The 20,795-nt window shown below is 33.8% G+C and overlaps 2 protein-coding genes across 2 annotated transcripts; one reads left to right on the plus strand and one right to left on the minus strand.

Annotated features, from left to right (window-relative positions):
* The first annotated feature begins 6,790 nt into the window (after window positions 1-6,790).
* On the plus strand, window positions 6,791-7,189 carry LOC131151544 (23 kDa jasmonate-induced protein-like). The gene has a single exon (XM_058102786.1). It carries the CDS (start codon window positions 6,791-6,793, stop codon window positions 7,187-7,189), a length of 399 nt encoding a protein of 132 aa, XP_057958769.1.
* Window positions 7,190-18,601: 11,412 nt separating this feature from the next.
* Window positions 18,602-20,522, minus strand: LOC131150916 (uncharacterized). The gene is made up of 3 exons (XM_058101992.1): window positions 19,893-20,522; window positions 19,616-19,679; window positions 18,602-19,416 (listed from the first exon to the last, which is right to left on the minus strand). The coding sequence occupies exons 1-3, from the start codon at window positions 20,432-20,434 to the stop codon at window positions 18,931-18,933; spliced, it is 1,092 nt and encodes a 363-aa protein (XP_057957975.1). The 5' UTR covers window positions 20,435-20,522; the 3' UTR covers window positions 18,602-18,930.
* Window positions 20,523-20,795: the final 273 nt, after the last annotated feature.

Here is a 20,795-nt window from a genome sequence, read left to right on the forward strand (position 1 = left end):
AAGCTTTGAATGCAAAAGTGTTGAGCAATTGCTTGGGTGATTGAATTCTTGAGATAAAAGGAGTATTTATAGGCATTTTAGGATTAGTTTCCTTGTTCCTTATGTGACTTGGAGTGTCCACTAAGTTTTTATAATGTTCATATTTGAACAACCAATTTTTGAAATTTTCCCATTGGAGTTTAAAAAATCAAAACTCGTGGAGTCAGTTGGTTGACCAAGCGACTGGCACCCTTCTGTCTTCTAGAAAATAAAATCAGGAAATTATCAGTTGGCAGGCGTGACATAGTTCAAAATGGGTCAGTCAGTTAGGCACTATCAGTCGGCTGGGCAGTTAACTTTACTGTAGGTTTTCTATCAGTCGGCTGACTAAACCCAGAGTGTTTCTGGTCAGTCGACTAACCAGTCCTTTTCTGATTTTTCATTTTTGGTTTTCAAATTTAATTTTGCTCTCTTATTTTGATCTTTCATAAAACATTTTGCGGGGTTTTAAAATTGGTCTCTAAGTTCATGTATTTCCCCTAAAGAGCTTTAAATTTTTTAAATGATATTTGACACGAAGTACTTACAAATAACTTTACTGAATATGACTCTTAATTACTAAATCTTCAATTCTCTTATTGTCCCTCTCGACTTCGAGTCCCTTTAAGCTTTTTAATTTATCTTTAAATACTCAAATACTTAGTGAAGCTTTCATTTAATTTGGCTTTGATTTCCAACTTGCATCCATGACAAATGTAAGTGATGAGTTATGTATTCCTAAAATAAAGTCACTTAAAAACACATGTTAAAACGTCTTCATTTGTTATCATCAAAACAAGATTGAAAAGCCTAGTTAGGCTAATAATCTCCCCTTTTTTGATGATGATAAATGAAAAGTATACTTCATTTTCTTTGATCATCCAAGCTTAGAGAGAGTGTTTAGATTATTATTGCTTCATTCTAAGTAGCCCTTACTCTCATTGAAATTTGTATTGTTTGATTTTTGTATTGAGAGTTTGGCTAGGGTTCTTCCCACAGATTTAACTTGATAAATATAGTGTTGGGAAAACTCATTAGCTTGAGGATCTTTGCATTATTATTGGCAGATTCCTTAAGTAATAATTTTTGTGTGCAAAATATTTTACAAAGCATGATTTCAAACAACTTTTGTGTTTGATACAATTTTAGAAATTATTTTTGAGTTCGTTTGAATATTATTGCTAGCATTTTTGAAGCACTAATATGATATTGAGATTTGATATACTTTACTTTCAAAGATTAGCTTGTTTGAACACTCTTATGCATACTTGCGATTATCATTATATTGAGTGTAGATTGCACATATACACCACTGAGTTTATCGTTCTTACATGATTGGTGTGCATTGATTAGTGCTTGTGTTGAATCGGTACATAATCTGCTTAGTTAAGAAGCATTTATTTGTACGACAAATTTTTATATCTGTTGTATTCCAAACGTAAGCTTGAAGAGAGAAACTAACCCTGTTGAATAGTACCGGATTGGCTTAGACCCGGTTAGGAAAAATAGATGCATCATCTTGGTAAGGTGTAGGTTGAGGTCAGACCCGTGAATTGACTTGATTGTAACCAGTGCTGCTCTACTCGTGAAGTGAGCTTATAGTGGAATCCTTGTATTGGTGAGCCAAGACGAGGATGTAGGCACTTTGGCCAAACCCCGATAACATTTCTTGTGCATGCTTTTAATTTCTGCATTTTAAATTCTAACACATGAATGTTTGTATTTTACTATTTAATGAATGATTGAGTTTATAATTGCATAGACAAACCCTAGGTTGAGTAATACTGTTGCTAGATTAGTTGAACCTAAGAGAAAAATTTTAAATACCCAATTCATACCCCTTTTTGGGAATACATCAAAGTTAACACTTTATACAAGTGCATGGATGGATATACTCGGTTTTACGAGGAGACTCTACTGAAATTTTTACAGTTATTAGATACTATAAATGTAATGAAAGTTGTGAACATACTGGTATCGATTGTTGATGAAAAATATTTTCTTTGAGTAGGTGCATGGATAGATATGTTCGATTCTAAAAGAAGACTTTGCTGAAATTTTTACAGTAAGTCGATGTATTACGAATGTGCATGAAACTTGTGAAATATAAAATGAAATTTATTGTAGTTATTTAAAGTCCTAATTGAAATATAAAAGTTATTCAATTGCAATACTTTTTAATAATATGTTGGTAAGTAGTTATTATTACATTTTTTGTTTTAACATATCAAGGTCGAGGAATATGCACATTTTTAATGAATTTTTTTTTTTTAAAAAAGAAAATTTCGATATTTTTTCCAATTTTGTGCAGTAAGAGGGACAATGACAATGTATATTATTTTTTTTTGTTGAACATAAAAATATGAGCTTTTTTTTTTTTTTAATTACATTTTAAAGAAAGCGGTGCAAATCTTGCTGGACCATCCAGCAAGTTTTGGCTACCACTCATTAATTAGTGGACAGCCCTAGTCATTTAAAACTCCCTGGATGTGTTAGGCTTTGTGGAACTTAGTTGTCTTTGATCTGGATGATAACCGAATCCGAAATAATGTTGTGTGATTTTTTAATGGGAGATTTTTACCGAGGGTTGATGTAGCCCATTGTGAATCCTGTGCGTAGGATATAACAACCGTTATTTTGGTGACTAGTGTTGATGTATTGACTCAATTTTTAAGAGAAAGGAAAAAATGCATTGTTACACTCTATATTTTTTTTTCTTAATAATAGTAAAATCCCTACAACTCTGTGAACGTAAGCAAATTACCGAACCACGTAAATATTGTCTTGTGTGTGTGATTATTTTTCTTTAGCATGTGTTTTTCTCTATTTTGTGTCTCACGAGTTTTTTGGAAATTTGGTGTTAATTCCCTTACAGGATTGTCCAACGAGTTTTCCTTCAAGTATTGTTGGATCATTCAACCAGATTTGGGACTCATTAAATTAAAAAATAAAGCGTTGGTTGAATTATTTTTAATATTTTATTTAAAAAAATAAAAAAAGGCCAAAACCCGCGGGCCAGCAGCTGGGTGGGCCCCCTTGACCTAATGGGTCTTCGCGGACCACTGCCACAGCCTTTCTCTGTCCATTGAATTTATTCTTATCCACAAAAGGGGACACTGTCCCTTGTCAATGCTTTAATGGCCGTCTTCTTCTGGTACCAATCTTCCAGCCAAAGAGGAGTGTAGTGAAAATGCAGTGCTAGATATGGATAAAATATGGAAGGCACTGAAACTAATAATGGTTTTGTTGTCCTAAAACAGCACATTGCACTACTCAATACCTCTCTTTCCGGTGCTTTTTCGGAGAAAAGGTATGATCGTGTAATTGACACTTCATAATTACTAAAGAAGGAAAGATGCTAAAAATACAAATAAAGTGGCAATGAGACTTTTTCCAAACTTCTCATTTGAGAAAAATTCTTGAAAGGTCGGAATAAAATCATTCTTCATAAATTTCCAACAATTTTAAACAAAGCAAACAGTGAAATCCATTCAAATTAATTGCAGTATAAAAAATAAATCAATATAAAATTTAATTGGACAATTGGAGGTACCCAAAATTATGTGATGGATACACAGATATCCAACATTAATTTAATTTCTACAATGGCATCTTTAAATTTAATTATAGTGAATATTTTAGTTCTTGTACTCACCTTTGCTCGACACCAATGCGTACTTTCGAATTTCTCATTTTAAATTTAAAAACAATGAAATGCTCAAAATAAGTACTAGTCACTTTTTTCAAAAAGAAAATATTAAAGGAAATTTTGACTGTTAATAAAATCATAAAAGAATAAATGTTGTCATCCCTTCGTTTTCTACCACCATAAATTTTTTACTATCCTTATTGCCCTATAAAAAAGGGCAGTCTCTCCCTCTCATTTTGACATTGCATGCTTGAAGTAAGTAGATATATAGAAAGGATAAGAGATAAAGAGAAGAGAAATATTTTGTACGTAAGAGATATTTTGTACAAAGTTAGTTCCAAATCATCTTGTAATTCTTTCTGAAGTAGTAAAGTTTTTTTTATCTCACCAGCCTGTGAAGTAGGCGTAGTCGAATCACGTAAAATTTGTGCCTCATCTTTATTTATTTTCCTACATCTTTTATAACATGTTATTAGCACGAGACTCTAATTATTTGAGATATTTCTTTAAATCTTATTTAATTTATTTCTTATAAGTTTTACTTCACAAAAGTATAATATTTTTTAGAAGACAATAGTCTTTTAAAGTTTAAAACGTACCGATCTCCAAAAGAGATGGTAAGATGGTCCTCCTGAAAATGTTATATATTTAAATCTCCCGCATATATAATCTCCCAAAGAGATAGACCTCCTAAAAAGGTTATGTATCTAGTCCCCAAAAGAGATGGTAAATATTTACCTCTTGAAGAGGGTATATTTTTAACGTTCCGAAGAGATGTTAAAACCAACCTCCTGAAGCGGTGAGACGTTTATCCTCCAGATGAAATAGTACATTTAACCTCCGGAAGAGGTGGTAAATTATTACCTATTTCCATATTGTAATTGAAACCATACCCCTCAAGAATACAAATTGAAAAAAAAAAAATGTTCCTAAAGAAACATATTTAAGTACCCCCGAAAGGGTGAAAGTAATATTGTATCTATTATTATATCAGTTTTATTTTAGTTTTTATATTTTCTTTTTCTAAATTGTCTTATTATTATTAATTTATTCAGATGTTGAACCTAAGTAAAGTTGAATTTTTTTACTCTTAACATAAAAGATAATAATTATTTATCATGAATTCTTGATATTGATATCCAACTAAATGTAATGAACTTGGGAAACACTATTTTACATGAAAATACCTCATCCCTGTAGGATCGTGCAAAAGTTATGATCTTCCTCCATCATCATTTGATGAAAAATTAAAGATTGAATACTTCACTATCAAAGGTCGACTCATCTTATGGAAAAATTTAAATGATAAATTTTATCATCAAAAGACTGTAATTTTACCAAATGTTCATCATGATTGGTTGCACTTGAGGTTGTAAGATTTTAAAACAGTCAGTGAATATAACTCATCTTTGCATAAGATTAGTTCGAAGTCAAAATTATGTGGTGAAAATATTAGTGATAATGTTATTGCAATGGACCTTGATGCTGGACCATCGAACTTTTTTTTATCTTGATATTACTGATTTCCTTATAAATCAAGACGAAAATAATGACCTAATATTTTAAGGTATAAAGTAAGTAATATTGTATTTGAATTTCAATAAATAAATTATCGTATTTATTGTTGTTATGATCAATTATAATAATGAATTTTTAAAATATGTGTCGTAGTGTGAAACAGTGTGAATTGTCTTAAACCTTTGATTAATCTAAGATGTCTTTGGAAGAAGTTTGTTCATCTGACAGTGCTACAACACACAAAATTCTTCGAGATAGGAAATATTTCCATTGATTGAATATATTTTCAACAAATGTTAATACAATATCTTGTTCTACAAATTTGATTGAAAGTTCTGGAAGAGCTAATATAAAATTACCCAATGATACTTTATTACGAATTGATGAAACTTTTTATCCAAGCAGATCTAGAAGAAATTTGTTCACCTTTAAATATTTAAGACTCAATAGATATCACATTGAAATTACGAATAAAGACAATAAAGAATTTCTTTGCATTTTTTTTAAAAGAAAAAAGAAAACAAGTAAGGAACTTGAATTCTTAAAAGAGACTGATACAAAAAGAGAGAAGAAGTGAATGGATTCACCCTCCTATATCAAAAAAGATACATGAAAATTCTTCCCAATCAAAAGATAACAAAGAGGCATTGAACCTAGTCCATTGATATAAATTTTTTTAAAAAACTATCGACTTTATCTTTTGAATTATGTTATACAAAAAATTGAGCTGCTCTAAAAATTAATAAATTAAGCTAAAATTAATAATTGAATGAATCCAAAAAGTGCAAAGATAAGGCTCACGTCTTTAGTGATAGTATCACGTGATCATCATGGACAATGACCCATGTGACGCTCATTGACTAAGGGTTAATTCAAATTAATTGCAATACATAAAAGAAAATATAAAATTTAATTGAACAATTGGAAGCATGCAAAATTACGTGATACACAAATATCTAACATTAATTAATTTCTATGAATGACATTTTTAAATTTAATTATAGTGAATATTTCAGTTCTTTTACTCTCCTTTGCTCTACGTCAATGCATATTTTTGAATTTCTCATCTTTAAATTTAAAAACAATGAAATACTCGAAATAAGTATTATTTACCTTTTTCCAAAAAAATATATATTAAAAGGAATTTTTATTAGTATATATATTTATTACTTATTTATAAGTAGGTTTATATTTATTTTTACTCATCCTTAGGGATCACCCTAAGCCCAACCCTCCAATCTAATAGTTTCATTGAATTCAACTTAGCTCGACTAATTTTGCCAACTATAATTTGTATGACAAAATTTTATTTTGGCCACGTGAGATAAATACGCAAGCACACGTGTTGGCTCAGCCCCACCCGCAAATGGACAGAGCACGCGGGATTGAGTGGTCAGCTTGGGAGGCGTGAGTTGGGCCTGCAGCTTGGTTGTCCCCCCTTGGCCCAATGGGCCTTCACGGTCCATTGCCGTAGCCTCCAGCAGCCGGCCGGTTGTTCCCACTTCGCCCAATGGGGCTTCACGGACAATACGTCACCTTTCGCATATCTATATAAAGCCCAATACGTCGGGCGGACATCCCACTCCATAGTAGTGTAGCACAAAAATGTCGTCCAACGTGTTTGGGACTCCAATCACCGACGACTATATAAAGGGATTGCCAGGTGCTCCTGCGATCAAAACGCCGGCGGTGAGGGCGCAGTATGCCATGAACTACATCAACGACGGCAGCAAGAACGTCGAAGCGCAGACCTACGTCGACAACCTCAAATCCCAGTACGGCAACGGAATCACCTGCCGTATTGTGTTTTACAACCCCACCGGCGGCACCCTCACCTACGTCACCGCCCACGACTACCACGGCCACATCGGCGCCGCCCCTTACCCTCTCAAGTTGCAGAACGGCCAGTGGGGCGCCTTTCTCCACGTCCATGGAACCCTGGTTTATTGCTCCGGCGCCGCCGTCTACGACGGTCTGAACGGAGAGGGAGATGGCCGCGACTGAATTAATAGAGTTAATTTTAAAAATTATCAAAAACCTCATGTGATTTGATTTTAATAATAAAGTGAACCCTTCTTAAATCAATAGTTAGACAATCGCAAAGTTTATATATGAAAGAAATTAGAAAAATAACATCAACTTATATGTTAAGTTGAGAAAATTTGTCCACTAAATATAATATCATAAAAACAAACCAATAAGAAAATCAGTAACTTTGGTTCTCAAATTGATAGGTCCAGCTAATTTGGTTGATTTAGTTTAACCATTGATATTGGCATGACAAAATAATTAATTATATTATTATTTCAAAAAAAAAAATAATAATACAGATAATTGCTAGTTACAAAATCTTTGTTGGTTAGTTATATTGGGAATTGGCTTGCTTTTGGGAGGAGGCAATGCTATATTTTCATGATATAAATAAGAGTCGTGATAAAATTGAGAAAGAACAACAAACTTGTCAAGTTGGACAAACTGGCTCGAATCGAAAGATCAATTAACCAATTTAAATTTAAATTATTTTTAATTAATTTATATTTTAATTTTAGACATAAATCAATTTTATAATTTTAGTTTATGAAGCATGAACTTGAGTTTTTTACTTTATAATATTTTGTAAAATTATGTTTGACAAATTATTATAATTTAAAAGTATTATATATATATATATATATAATATTTAGTCATTTAATTTGTATAAAAAATGTACATAACAAATACTTTGAAATATTATAATTATCTAAGCTTTTTTTTAGTTTTATTAGTATTATTCATTTATTTTTCTTTCATAAATTTGTAAATTTTTTTTTTTAACAAAAAAATAACATAATGGTGTTGTCATACATATATCAACCAATTGATTTAAACTGATCGAACCAGTTCAATTGGTTAACTTTAAAATTAGTTGGATGTACAATTTGCTTACCAGTTAAATTTTTAAAATATTGTAATTAACTAATAAATTCCCCAACTTAATTTATTCAATAGTTGGTATTTTCTTAATCTATTTTATCCAAATTAAATGAAAGTGTAAATATTTCATTTAGTTAAATTACTCAGATTTAGCAGTCAATTAATAGAATGTTCTTTTTATGCATAAAATTAAATCTAAAGAGGTTATTTAATTAGTAGTTTTCGAAAACTCAAGGATAGAATGTCATATTCAAAGAGCACTACAAGGAGGGGGCAAGTATTGCGGGATTTTACCCTAATTAATAAATAGTTTAGATATATAAAAAAATACTAACAAAATGAAGTGATGATATCATATCTTCTTTTAGTTCATGAATTCTAACTTATTTGTATTTTATGCATGCAATCCTTTACTGAAGTACGTGCTTCTGGCCACTACACTTCGGGTGTTTGGAGCATAATTTCTAAAAGAATAATCGGTGAAGGAACTTCTCCGGCATATTTTGCAATATTTACATTGCAAGGCACTACGTTCCTAACCTAATGGGGTGGAGTGCTTTAATTGCCTTTTAGCAACTATGAACAATTATGTAACACAGGTTGTGTGTCTTTATAGTTACATGATCTCTAATAAAATAATTGTTATTAATAATCAATAATGTTACTCTCTCTAATCTATTGCAATGCGATAAAAAAATATTTCAATTATTGTGCTTGTATGTCGTTGATGTCTTGATGCACATGATTGATTATGTGTAGTAATAAATAGAATATGTTTAGTTGTACCTTATGTTTATTTATTTACTTATTTATAATGGAATCCCTCTTAATTCATAAGATAAAATCTTGATTCACACTCGCATCATGAGAAATGGTGTATGTATAGTATATTGCAAAAGGGAGAAGCTTGATGTTTGGGAGAGGTCTTGTATTTGGATTTCAACGGATGGCCTACCTCTCTCCTCCATCACATATGATTCACACAAGAGAGATGGTGATGATAGGGAGAATGCTTCAGTCGAGTTGAAGATCCAAGATTTTAGAGGCAAAGAATTCTCATTCTCACAACAAGAAGCTGAAACTTTGCTAGATCTTTGAATTACTAGTCGGTATGCATTCCTCGCTTGTGTTATTCCTCTTTGAAGTTGCGCAAGAAGGAGAACAATGGAAGGGTTTAACACCCAAAACATGGAGTATTAAGACATAGTTGTGCAGATGAATTTACAAAATAGAGGAAGGTGTTCTTAAGATTAATGGAAGAAATTGCTAAGAAAAGTTGCCGTTGGAGATGTGGCTCATATTGAGTTAAATGCATGCGCTGGGAAAGCATGGTGAAGCAAAGAATAAGGAAGTTGGTTGCAGGAAGAAACCGTCGACGCTTTCAATCTGTAGAAGGAACAACTTTATGTATTTAAAATTTTGTTCAGCGCAGATCACGAATTTTTGAATTTGGAGATTAGTAGATTGGAGGATTTGGGGGTTTTTTCTTCTAAGATTTGCTACAGAAATGTTTTAGATGTATTTTAAATCTTTTGTGCGCGTAGTGTTGATATATAAACAATTATTTGTAACCCTTGATGTATGCTTGACAATTTGATAGTTAAAATCAGCTGCTTGCTCCCATGAAAGTAGGCACATTGCCTAACCACATAAATTTTTGTGTCTTTGACTTTATTACTTTCCATTATTCTCACTGTAATTGATTTTTCTGTATATTCATCATTGGTTGCTTGTATTACTTGTTTCAATTCAATTTGTTGGTTTTAGCTATGCATTGACATTGACATTCAAACCACTTTGCACAACAAATTGGTATCAGAGCTATTGGTTGCAATGATTGAGATTTCTTCCACAAAGTTTGATATTGGTAAGTTTGATTGAATTGGACTTCAGTGGAGGAGGGTTAAGGATGTGTTAGGGCAGTAAGGAATGGTGAAGGCACTATACGGAAAATTATTGGGTTATTTCCTTCCATGTGGAAGAAAGCCCAAGTGGGCTTTATTAAAAGCCCAAAGCCCAACCCTTTTAGTGTAAAAACCTAAAGAAAGTTATAAAAAGAGAGAGGAGAAGAGAGGAGTCGTCACTTCTCAAAAGAAAGAGAGAAAAATGCGATTTTTCTCATGCTGCTGAGATTTCATCAAGACTCTGATCCCATTTCTTCTGTGTTTTGATCGAGCTGAAATTTGGAGGAGAGCTTCACGACTCAAGGAGCTACAATCTGAATGGTGGAGATCGAATTTGGAGCTCGGGAACTGGGGTTTTTGCCCGTGAACAGTAACCTCGAATTTGGTATATTCTCTCCAATTCTCTTTGTATTTGCCAAGATTGTAGATATTTTGATGAGAGATATTTGTATCCTCTAATTACGATTAGAGAAGACTTTGAGTACCCATTATTTGATTGATAGTGAAGATTTTAACTAGATTAGGTCCCGTGATTTTTCTTCCTCATATTGGGGAAGTTTTCCATGCAAAAAATTGTTTGTGTTCTTGTGGCTTGGTGTGATTGATTATTTCTCTTATTATTTCCAACACGTATAAAAGTAGAGATACACTATATTTGCTTGCATAAAAGGAGAAGAATTATTCCATTGTAGTTGTTTTTTGATATTTCTTCCAACAAAGTGGTATCAGAGCCCGGTTAACAGATTGTCAGGTTGACAGTTTGAGTTATGGAAGCAAATACTAGTAGAATGATTAATCTCAATGGTTTAAATTATAACATGTGGAAAGGAAAAATGGAGGATCTTCTTTATGTGTAAGATTATTACCTACCGGTATTTAGTACTGAAAAACCAGAAAAAAAGTCTGATGTGGAATGGACTTTGTTATATTGACAGGTGTGTGGGTATATCAGGCAATGGGTATATAATAACCATATTAGTGGAGAAACAAATGCATGTTCTCTATAGAATAAGCTTGAACAGTAATATGCAAGAAAGACTGGAAATAATAAGTTGTTTCTGATTAAACAAATGATGGCTTTGAGGTACCAAAACGAGACTCCTTTATCTGATCACCTGAATACATTCCAAGGAATTATTAATCAATTGGCTGGAACGGGTATTAAGTTTGATGATGAGATACAAGGGTTATGGTTGCTTGGTTCATTACCAGACTCGTGGGAGACGCTCAGAACTTCATTGTCTAACTTTACTCCAGAAGGTGTAATCACAATGGATATGGGCAAAAGCTTTTTGCTAAATGAAGAGATGAGAAGAAAGACACAGGGGTCCTCTTCACAGTCAAAGATCTTGGTTACAGAAAAGAGGGGGAGAAGTAATAGCAGAGGTCCGAAGAACAGAGATAACAGCAGAAGCAAGTCCAACAAGTTTGCAAATGTTGAGTGTCATCATTGCGGGGAAAAGGGACACATCAAGAAATATTGCAAGCAATTGAAGAGAGAAAACAAGAATGAGAAAGGGAAGGGAACGAAGAATGGAGATGACAAAGATGGTAATGATAGAGTTGCTACTACCACTCCTACAAAATTCCTCATTGTTTATGATGATGAGATGATAAATGTTGCATATCATGAGACCAGTTGGGTGATTGACAGTGGTGCCTCCATTCATGCTACATCTCGGAAAGATTTCTTTACATCCTATAGATCTAGTGACTTTGGAACAGTAAAGATGGGAAATGATGGCTTGGTTAAAGTCATTGGAACTGGGGATGTGTATCTAAAAACAAATAATGGCACGAGTTTAGTTCTTAGAGATGTGAAGCATATTCCTGACATTCGTTTGAATTTGATTTCTGCAGTTAAACCTGATAACGAAGGGTACTGCAGCACTTTCAATGATGGCCAGTGGAAGCTCACCAGGGGTGCTATAATTGTGGCTCGTGGCATGAAGCACTCTACATTATACATTCTGCAAGCAAAGATCCCCAACGACATAGTTAATGCGATGGAGGATAATGGTACAATAGAGTTGTGGCACAAGAGACTGGCTCATATGAGTGAGAAAGGATTAGCTTTACTGGGGAAGAAAAGTCTACTATGTGGACTGAAAAGTGCACTTCTGAAAAGGTGTACTCATTGTTTGTTAGGGAAGCATAGCAGAGTTTCCTTCAAGAATTCCCCTCATTCGAGAAAGTCAGAGATACTGGATTTAGTACATTCGAATGTGTGTGGCCCTATGAAGACGAGAACACTTGGTGGCTCTAGATACTTTGTGACCTTCATAGATGATCATTCAAGGAGGTTGTGGGTATATATCTTGAAGTAAAAAGACCAAGTGTTGGCTGAGTTCAAGAAATTTCAAGCCCTAGTTGAGAGACAGACTGGGAAGAAACTGAGGTGCATCCGTACTGACAACGGTGGAGAGTATCCTGGTCCATTTGATGAGTATTGCAGATAACAAGGCATTCGACATCAAAAGACTCCTCTGAAAACTCCTCAATTGAATGGCATAGCAGAAAGGACGAACAGAACACTACTTGAGAGAGTGAGATGTTTGCTTTCACAAGCCTGGTTGCCAAAATCCTTTTGGGAGAAGGCATTGAGCACTGTTAATTTTGAATCTTACACCCTGTGTTCCTCTACAGTTTGATGTGCCAGACTGAGTTTGGACAGGTAAGGATGTTTCCTATAATCATTTGCGTGTTTTTAGGTGGAAAGCATTTGTGTATATTCCAAAAGATGGAAGGTCCAAACTTGATGAGAAAACGCGACAGTGTATATTCCTTGGCTACGGTCAAGATGAATTTGGATACAAGCTTTATGATCCAGTTGAGAAGAAAATTTTAAGAAGCAGAGATGTTGTGTCTGTAGAAGATTAGACGATTCAGGATATTGAGAAGGTAGAGAAATCTATGTCTCAACAGGGTGACAGTTTGATTGATGTGGATCCAATTCCTTTGAAGAATTTTACATCTCAGGTTGAGAATGATGTTCAGGATAACCACTAGGGTAGAGGTGATATGGATGTTCCCTTACAGGTTCAGGGAGATGTTGAGACTGATGAGTAGTTGACAGTGCCAGAGATTCCACTAGAGATTCCATCTAGGAGGTCAGCTAGAGACCGACATCCTTCTACTCGGTATTCAGCTAGACAATATGTGTTATTGATAGACGGGGGAGAGCCCCAGTGTTTTGCAGAAGCCATGGAAGATGAACACAAGACCAGATATAGCCTATGCAGTTGTTGTAGTTAGCCAATTCTTGTCAAATCCAGGAATAAAGCACTGGAATGTAGTGAAGTAGATAATGAGGTATCTTCGAGGCACTTCCAGTTTGAGACTTGGTTTGGGAAACAGACAACCATTGTTAGTTGGCTACAAAAATGCAGATATGGTTGGGGATGTGGACACTCGTAAGTCTACTACGGGCTATTTGATAACTTTTGCAGGTGGGGCTATAGCTTGGCAATCGAGACTTTAGAAGTGCATTCCTCTTTCTACGACAGAGGTAGAGTTCCTTGTAGAAACGGAAGCGACTAAAGAGTTGTTATGGGCAAAAGAAGTTCTTGAGAGAACTTGGTTTCAAGCAGCAAAGGTATGTGTTATTTTGTGATAGTCAGAGTGCTATTCATCTTGCTAAGAATTCCAATTTCCATGCAAGATCGAAGCACATTGATGTACGATACCATTAGATCAGAGATGCGTTGAACGATAAGTTATTGGAACTTGAGAAGGTTCACACTGATGATAATGATTCTGATATGTTGACAAAGACACTACCAAAGGAGAAGCTTGAAGTTTGTTGTTCGATCGTTAGGATGGCGATTCCCTCCACATAGTTGGAAAGGGGGAGATTTGTTGGGTTATTTCCTTCCATGTGGAGGAAAGCCCAAGTGGGTTTTATTAAAAGCCCAAAGCCCAGCCCTTTTAGTGTGAAAACCTAAAGGAAGTTATAAAAAGAGAGGGGAGAAGAGAGGAGCTGTCACTTCTCAAAAGAAAGAGAAAAAAAACGTGATTTTTCTCATGCTGCCCATCAAGACTCCGATCCTGCTTCGTCTGTGGTCCAATGGAGCTGAAATTTGGAGGATATGTTCACGACTCAATGAGCTACAATCTGAACGGTGGAGATCGGATTTGGAGTTCAGGAGTTGGGGTTTTTACCCGTGAACAGTAACCGCGAATTTGGTATATTCTCTCCAATTCTCTTTGTATTTTCCAAGATTGTAGATATCTTGATGAGAGATATTTGTATCCTCTAATTACGATTAGAGAAAATTTTGTGTACCCATTATTTGATTGATAGTGTAGATTTTAACTTGACTAGGTCCCGTGGTTTTTCTTCCTCACACTGGGGAAGTTTTCCACGTAAAAAATTGCTTGTGTTCTTGTGGCTTGGTGTGATTGATTATTTCTCCTATTATTTCCAGCACGTATAAAAGTAGAGATACACTATATTTGCTTGCATATAGGGAGAAGAATTATTCCATTGTGGTTGTTTATTGATATCTCTCTCAACAAAAATAACTGGAAGACATGGACGACACGAGTTGGAAGGAGTTGGGAGCAAAAGTTGTGGCTACTATCATACTTTGTCTAGCCAATGATGTGATGTATCATGTCATGATAAGGAATCACGAGCGTCAGTTTGGCTAAAACTCGAGAGCCGATACATGTCCAAGTCTTTATCGAACAAGTTGTATCTTAAGTATTGTCACGACGTCCTGGGAGCGCGTGTGCCCCCGGCGGCGAAATAAAAATTAATTTTAATTTTCAATTAAAAATAAGATTATCGGAGTCGCCACTAACCTTTAGTGCGGTTAGAACACATGATTACTACCCCGTTAGGGGTAGAATCGGTCTACATTACCAGAGTTGGGGCCGGGAGTTCGGTTACGCGAGGGGAAGGTACGAGCACCCCCTACGCGCCCGTTCTTACGAACGGTACCTAATTAATTTGAAATTATCCCTAAGTTAATCTAATAATTCTTTAAATTACTCCTTTTTATGAATTTATAAATACATGTAAAATAAATAAATATATATATATATATATATATATATATATTCCCTCAGAGCTTAGGGTACGTGATGCCCGAAGGCTCATACCCCCGCAATAAAATCATAGGGATTATAAAAATCAAAAATATTTAATAATAATAATAATAAAATGTATAATAAAATAAAATAATAATTAATCATTATAATAATGAACATAATAATAACAATAATAGTAATAATAATAAATAACAATAGTAAAAACAATAATAATGGTAATAATAATAATAATAATAATAATAATAATAATAATAATATTAATAGTAGTAATCCCATAATGATAATAATAAATAATATTAATACGCACATATTAACAATAAATACATATTCCTAATATCATAATGGTAACATAATAAGTTCACACATGATAATAATAATAATACACTATAAACAAAAGATAATAATAATAATCTTCCTAATGGTACACACCCCTAATATCCTATAAATGCCTTTACACCCATATGGAAATAATTGACAAAAGAGATAAACCAAATTTCAAATTAAAAAATGGAATCCTATGCACAAGTAAAGAAATAACGAAGTTATGGAAACAAGGTATTGCTGAGAATAATAAATACAAGATGGTTGCCAAACTTAATACCCAACCTTAACTATACACACATTAAATACAAAGTGAGTACAATAATGACCAAGAAAACCTTAAGTACATAATTTATATGAAAGCAATTTCAACCCTAAAAGTACATCAAGATACAATAAATCAAAATATGAGAACACAATAAATCAAAACATGATATACAATGTTTAAGAATATATAGTAGTAAGGCAGCAATTTTAAATATACCGTAATATACAATAATAACATAATCTCAAAATACTAAGGTTACCAAGATAAATGATATTGTGTACATTAAAATACTACAAATATGATAGTAATAAATATATAATATGTACTATCCATTATAATATTGAACATACCTTAAAACTAACATGCTAAATACACTAAAATACTAAACACAATATTACTAGATATATCAACATGCCAACCGTAACCAAAATATAAAATATGCTAATCAACTATATAAACCTAAATATAATAATGAAACAATCTACATAATAACAATACCAACCATATGCAAACAATAGAATATCAATACTAATAAAATCAATATGATAATTAATATAATAATAACATCCAAACCATGCCATAATTTTACTAATAGCAATATACAAACCAGTAACATAAGAATAACGCAATCATGTAATTAATAATAATATACAAACTACGTAATACTAATGCTAATATAATTAATATAATGCCAATGCTAATATTAATAAACCAACTATATAATAATATTACTAATAATGATATATAAATCATATAATACTAATAATAACAATACACCTATGATGTGATAACAATATTAGAAATATTATACAAATCATACAATAATATTATTAATGGTAATATACGAACAATCTGACAACATTATTAATAATAACATACAAAATAACATGATAACATAATATATAAATAATAATGATATTACTATCAATAATATACAAATAATAATGCTAATATGGTCAATACAGTATATACATATAGAGGCAAATATATGAAAAGTTTAAACTTTAAGGATTAAAACCCCAAACCAAATATATATATATATATATATATATATATATATATATATATATATCAAATATCTAATATGTACAAATAATGTAATTTGACCTTTTAAAAATTGAAATAATCCTCAATAAAAATCCTGCAACCATAATAGATCAGTTAGTATCCTATAAAAACTACACCCAAATATAACCGGGGGGAGGGGTATACTTAAACAATTATTGCTATTTACAATAAAACCTAATAAATGTAAAACAAAAAAAAAAAAAAAAAGAAAAGTCAGTATGTGTGTGCTTGTCTGGAGGTTTGGGTGCGTGTGTGTGTTTGTGCGGTTACAGTGGGTAAGGGATACTCCCAGCAAGGGTGCTGTGTGTGAGGATGGTAGGTCTACAGGAACTTACAGAGGAGGCCGGAGTAAGGTGCCGGCGTTGCAGAGGTGGAGCCGAGGTTGGTCTTGGCTGGGTTGTTGGAGAGTTCTGGTGATTTGCTCGGGTCTCGACGGTGGTTGAGGAAGGCCGAGGAGCTGCTGTGCAGAGACCACTGTAGAGGTTCTGGTGTAGTGCTCGGTAGCCAGGGGGCTCGAAGGTATTGCCTGGTGTGACCGGAGGTTACTTCGACGTCAACAGTGGCCGGAGCAGTGGGGATGGAGTTCCAGCAGCGGGATGGTTGCCGGAGTTAAGTTGATTAGGAGTGAAGGACCGAGGAGGTAAACAGGGGGCTCTCGGCTGGTTCAGTGAGGAACAAGGAGGCTGTGGAGGATGGGGAGAGAGTGGTGATGGCAGAGGGTCTCGGCTGTGGGTGTGGGAGAGACAGACAGCAGAGGAAGAAACGGACTTTTTTTTTTTTTTTTCACTGTGCGCCCCCTTTTAGAAGAGAAGAAAAGGCCTTTTTATGAGAAAAAATTAGAAACCCTACATCTCCCCTTTTCTTTTTGGTTTATGGTATTTTTTTCTTTTGGAAATAATATATATGAAATTCTTTAATGATGGTAATTATATAATAATACTATTAATATGTACAATCATGATAATAAATCACTCCCTCATAATACTCCACATAATACTCCTCGTCTCATAAATAAACCCCTACTAATAATAATAATATAACTCCTCCTCAATCATCATAAAGAAAATAATTAATAATAAATATAAATAATAATAAATAAAATTAACTCCTCCTCCTCCTAACCCTTCGCTAATGAAAAAACATACTAATACCTAAATAATAATGCTAATGAAAAATAATAATAATAATAATAATAAATAAAATAATAGTAATAATAGTAATAAAAAATACTAATAATAATGATAATGAAAATTAAAAATAATAATGAAAATAATAAATAATAATAATAATAAAATAGAAGTAAAAAATTAAAATAAAAGTAATAATAATAATACTAATGAAAAAAAAATAATAATAATAATAATAATAATAAAGAAAATAATAATAATAATAATAAGATTAGTGAAAATTAATAATAATAATAATAATAAGAATAAATAAAGTAATAATAATAATAATAATAATAATAAAATAACGATAATAATAATAATAATAATACATATATTGGGCCTGGGTAAAAATGGAGTGTCTACAAGTATTTTTCAAGTTCTAAACTATTCTCATTTGAGGAAAGGACATCTCTTTTAGTAACTCATGTCATTCTTTGCAATTGAGTCTTATTAAAATTTAACCAGTAAATTATAGAATGGCCTCAGGACTCCAATATTTTAGGTTATAGAGGGATATGACATTTGACAAATTTCTTTCTTCTTTTTTTAGACTCAGGACTCCAATATTTTAGGTTATAGAGGGATATGACATTTGACAAATTTCTTTCTTCTTTTTTTAGACCTTCCATGTCTTCCATCAAACTATTTTTTTTTAAAAAAAAATGGAACAAAAAAGACACAATCATACACCAAAAAAAAAAAATTGGACAAAAAGTTATATATAAGCCGATAGTAGGCACATTTATTTATAGTGGAATCTGCCTTAATACAAAAGATAAACCCTTGATTCACAACCCAGACAAGCAACTTTGTGAATGTGGGAACATAGATAGACTCTCCATGTAGAATTTGTAATTTACCATTAATTACAAAATGATATATTAGTGTTTGAACTCAATAAAGTGATATTAAATTCACATGAAAACATGTGCTTCACTTGTGTGGATTCGAGCACTAATATAATGTTTTATAATTAGTAAATTGCAAATTTTACGTAAAAGTTCGACCAACACCCCCTAAGTATTTCTCTATAGAAGTATGCACTCATCAATTTGTGGAATTGGCATTAGGATCTTTAGTGCCATCATGTGCAATTGCACGAGCCAAAGCCACACCATCAGGTAAAGAAGAGACGTAGCAGTGAAGTCCTTCGGTGCTGCTAGGAAAGGTTGTGGTGTCCAAAATGGCATCCATCAACCAACCCGCAAATGCTCCCACAATGAAAGACCCAATGAAGCCCCCCGCAATTCCAGCCAAGGTCACAAATAGCGCTTCCGCCTCTACCTCCAGCAGGTCTGTAGCCAATGCTGCCCCAATGACTTCCCCCAACTCCGATCCCCCCTCTTTAGCGATAGACACCACTGCATCACGTGTCGCTGTTTTAAACTTGTGATCTGACGTGTATATATCCCACACCACTGACCCCACTTTGTAAACATTTACAGCAATGCCTTTAGCTTTAGATGCTGCAGACATCACATCCTTGATTGGAGATGATTCTCGTCCTGATCTAGCAATAATTGACTCATACACCTACCCAATTTATATGCACACAAATCATACACACATTTGATAAAGTAATGATAAAATCTAGGACTAAGGCAAAGCACACTGATCTCGCTATTGTTGTTTGTTGTGATAACTAGTAATCTTATTTTCGATTATTTTCGAGTGACAATTGGTAATTAATTATCTGATAATTAACGGTTATAATAAATGTTCAGTTACATACTTGTGCCTTTTGTTCATCGCTTAGGTCCTTGAAGTGCCCTTGAAACCCAAGCTTGTTCACATACCTAATTAAATGAGTGAGCCAAAAAAATTTAAAGCAAAAAGATAGATTAGCTGGTATTTTTTGATAGATTAGCTGGTATTTTTTTTTTTTAAAAAAGGTCATAAATGCATTTTTTTTTTTTTTAATGATAGACCAAAAAGTTTAAACGTGAAAAAAAAAAAAAAAAAACCAAGGACTAATAAATTAATAAATCTATACGTATACGTATACGTACGTTTGCACCAGGTTCTCGTATTTGATGCCTTCGTTCTTAAGCCCGGCGGAGAAGTTGGAGGAGAGGGTGCTCTTGAACTGTCGGGTGTAAATCAACATGGCATTCTTGTACTGGACGACGCCTTCGCCCACCACGACGACGGCGCTTCGCTCGGCGGCATCCAGGTCATCGAGGACGCTGAGGAGCGTGTCCACGTGGTCGCGTATTTTCTGGAGGTAGTCCTTCCTGACGTGGTAGTTGGGGACGGTCTGGAGGGCGCTGTTGCAGCAGTAGACGATGTAGAGGTGCAAGTCGCGTGCAATGGGGCCCTTAACGGCGTCGTCTTGGTACTTGGTTACCACTTCTTGGCCGGTGGCGAGGAGGGCGAGGACGGACTCCTGGTTGGATTTGCTGTCGTAGAGGAACTCGTCGCGCTCCTTTTGGGTTTTGAAGTTGGTCTGGTGGATGACGGTGGCTTCCTGGTAGCGGATTTTCTCTGCGAGTGTGCCCAGCTGGTCGTCGTTCAGAATCACGAGGTCGTTGTAATCATTGCTGGCTTCCATTCTCAGAGAGAGAGAGAGAGAGAGAGAGAGGGAGAGGATATTTTTATGAGTTCGGTTGGTGGATGTGGCTGTCACTGCCGCTGGACGACGGGTATAAATAGGAGGATAATGGGTTTACATGGTACAGAGACCGATAGAAGAAGATAAGTAGAAAGAAGAGAAAAATGAAGAAGAAGAATTTTACTTCTTCATTCTACTTGTCTTTTGTTTGTTTTTGTTTTTGTATTTTTTTAAACACTGTACTTCAGGTTCTTGAGATTTCAAAAATCTAAAAACCTCTCAGATTTTAAGAATTTCAAAAAATTCTTTTGAAATTTGTGAAAGAGATTCAAATCTGCACTTGAAAAAAAGGTTAATGACA

The sequence above is a fragment of the Malania oleifera genome, chromosome 3 (assembly GCF_029873635.1).
Source record: "Malania oleifera isolate guangnan ecotype guangnan chromosome 3, ASM2987363v1, whole genome shotgun sequence".
NCBI lineage: Eukaryota > Viridiplantae > Streptophyta > Magnoliopsida > Santalales > Ximeniaceae > Malania > Malania oleifera.

What these genes read in the sequence shown, in the direction of transcription:
- LOC131151544 (XM_058102786.1), top strand. Translation starts at nt 6,791, where the DNA reads ATGTCGTCCAACGTGTTTGGGACTCCAATCACCGACGACTATATAAAG.
- LOC131150916 (XM_058101992.1), bottom strand. Translation starts at nt 20,434, where the DNA reads ATGGAAGCCAGCAATGATTACAACGACCTCGTGATTCTGAACGACGAC. An exon ending in TACGAGAACCTGGTGCAAAC is followed by an intron (nt 19,680 to 19,892) that starts GTACGTATACGT and finishes TCATTTAATTAG; the next exon opens with GTATGTGAACAAGCTTGGGT. An exon ending in GCGATGAACAAAAGGCACAA is followed by an intron (nt 19,417 to 19,615) that starts GTATGTAACTGA and finishes TAAATTGGGTAG; the next exon opens with GTGTATGAGTCAATTATTGC.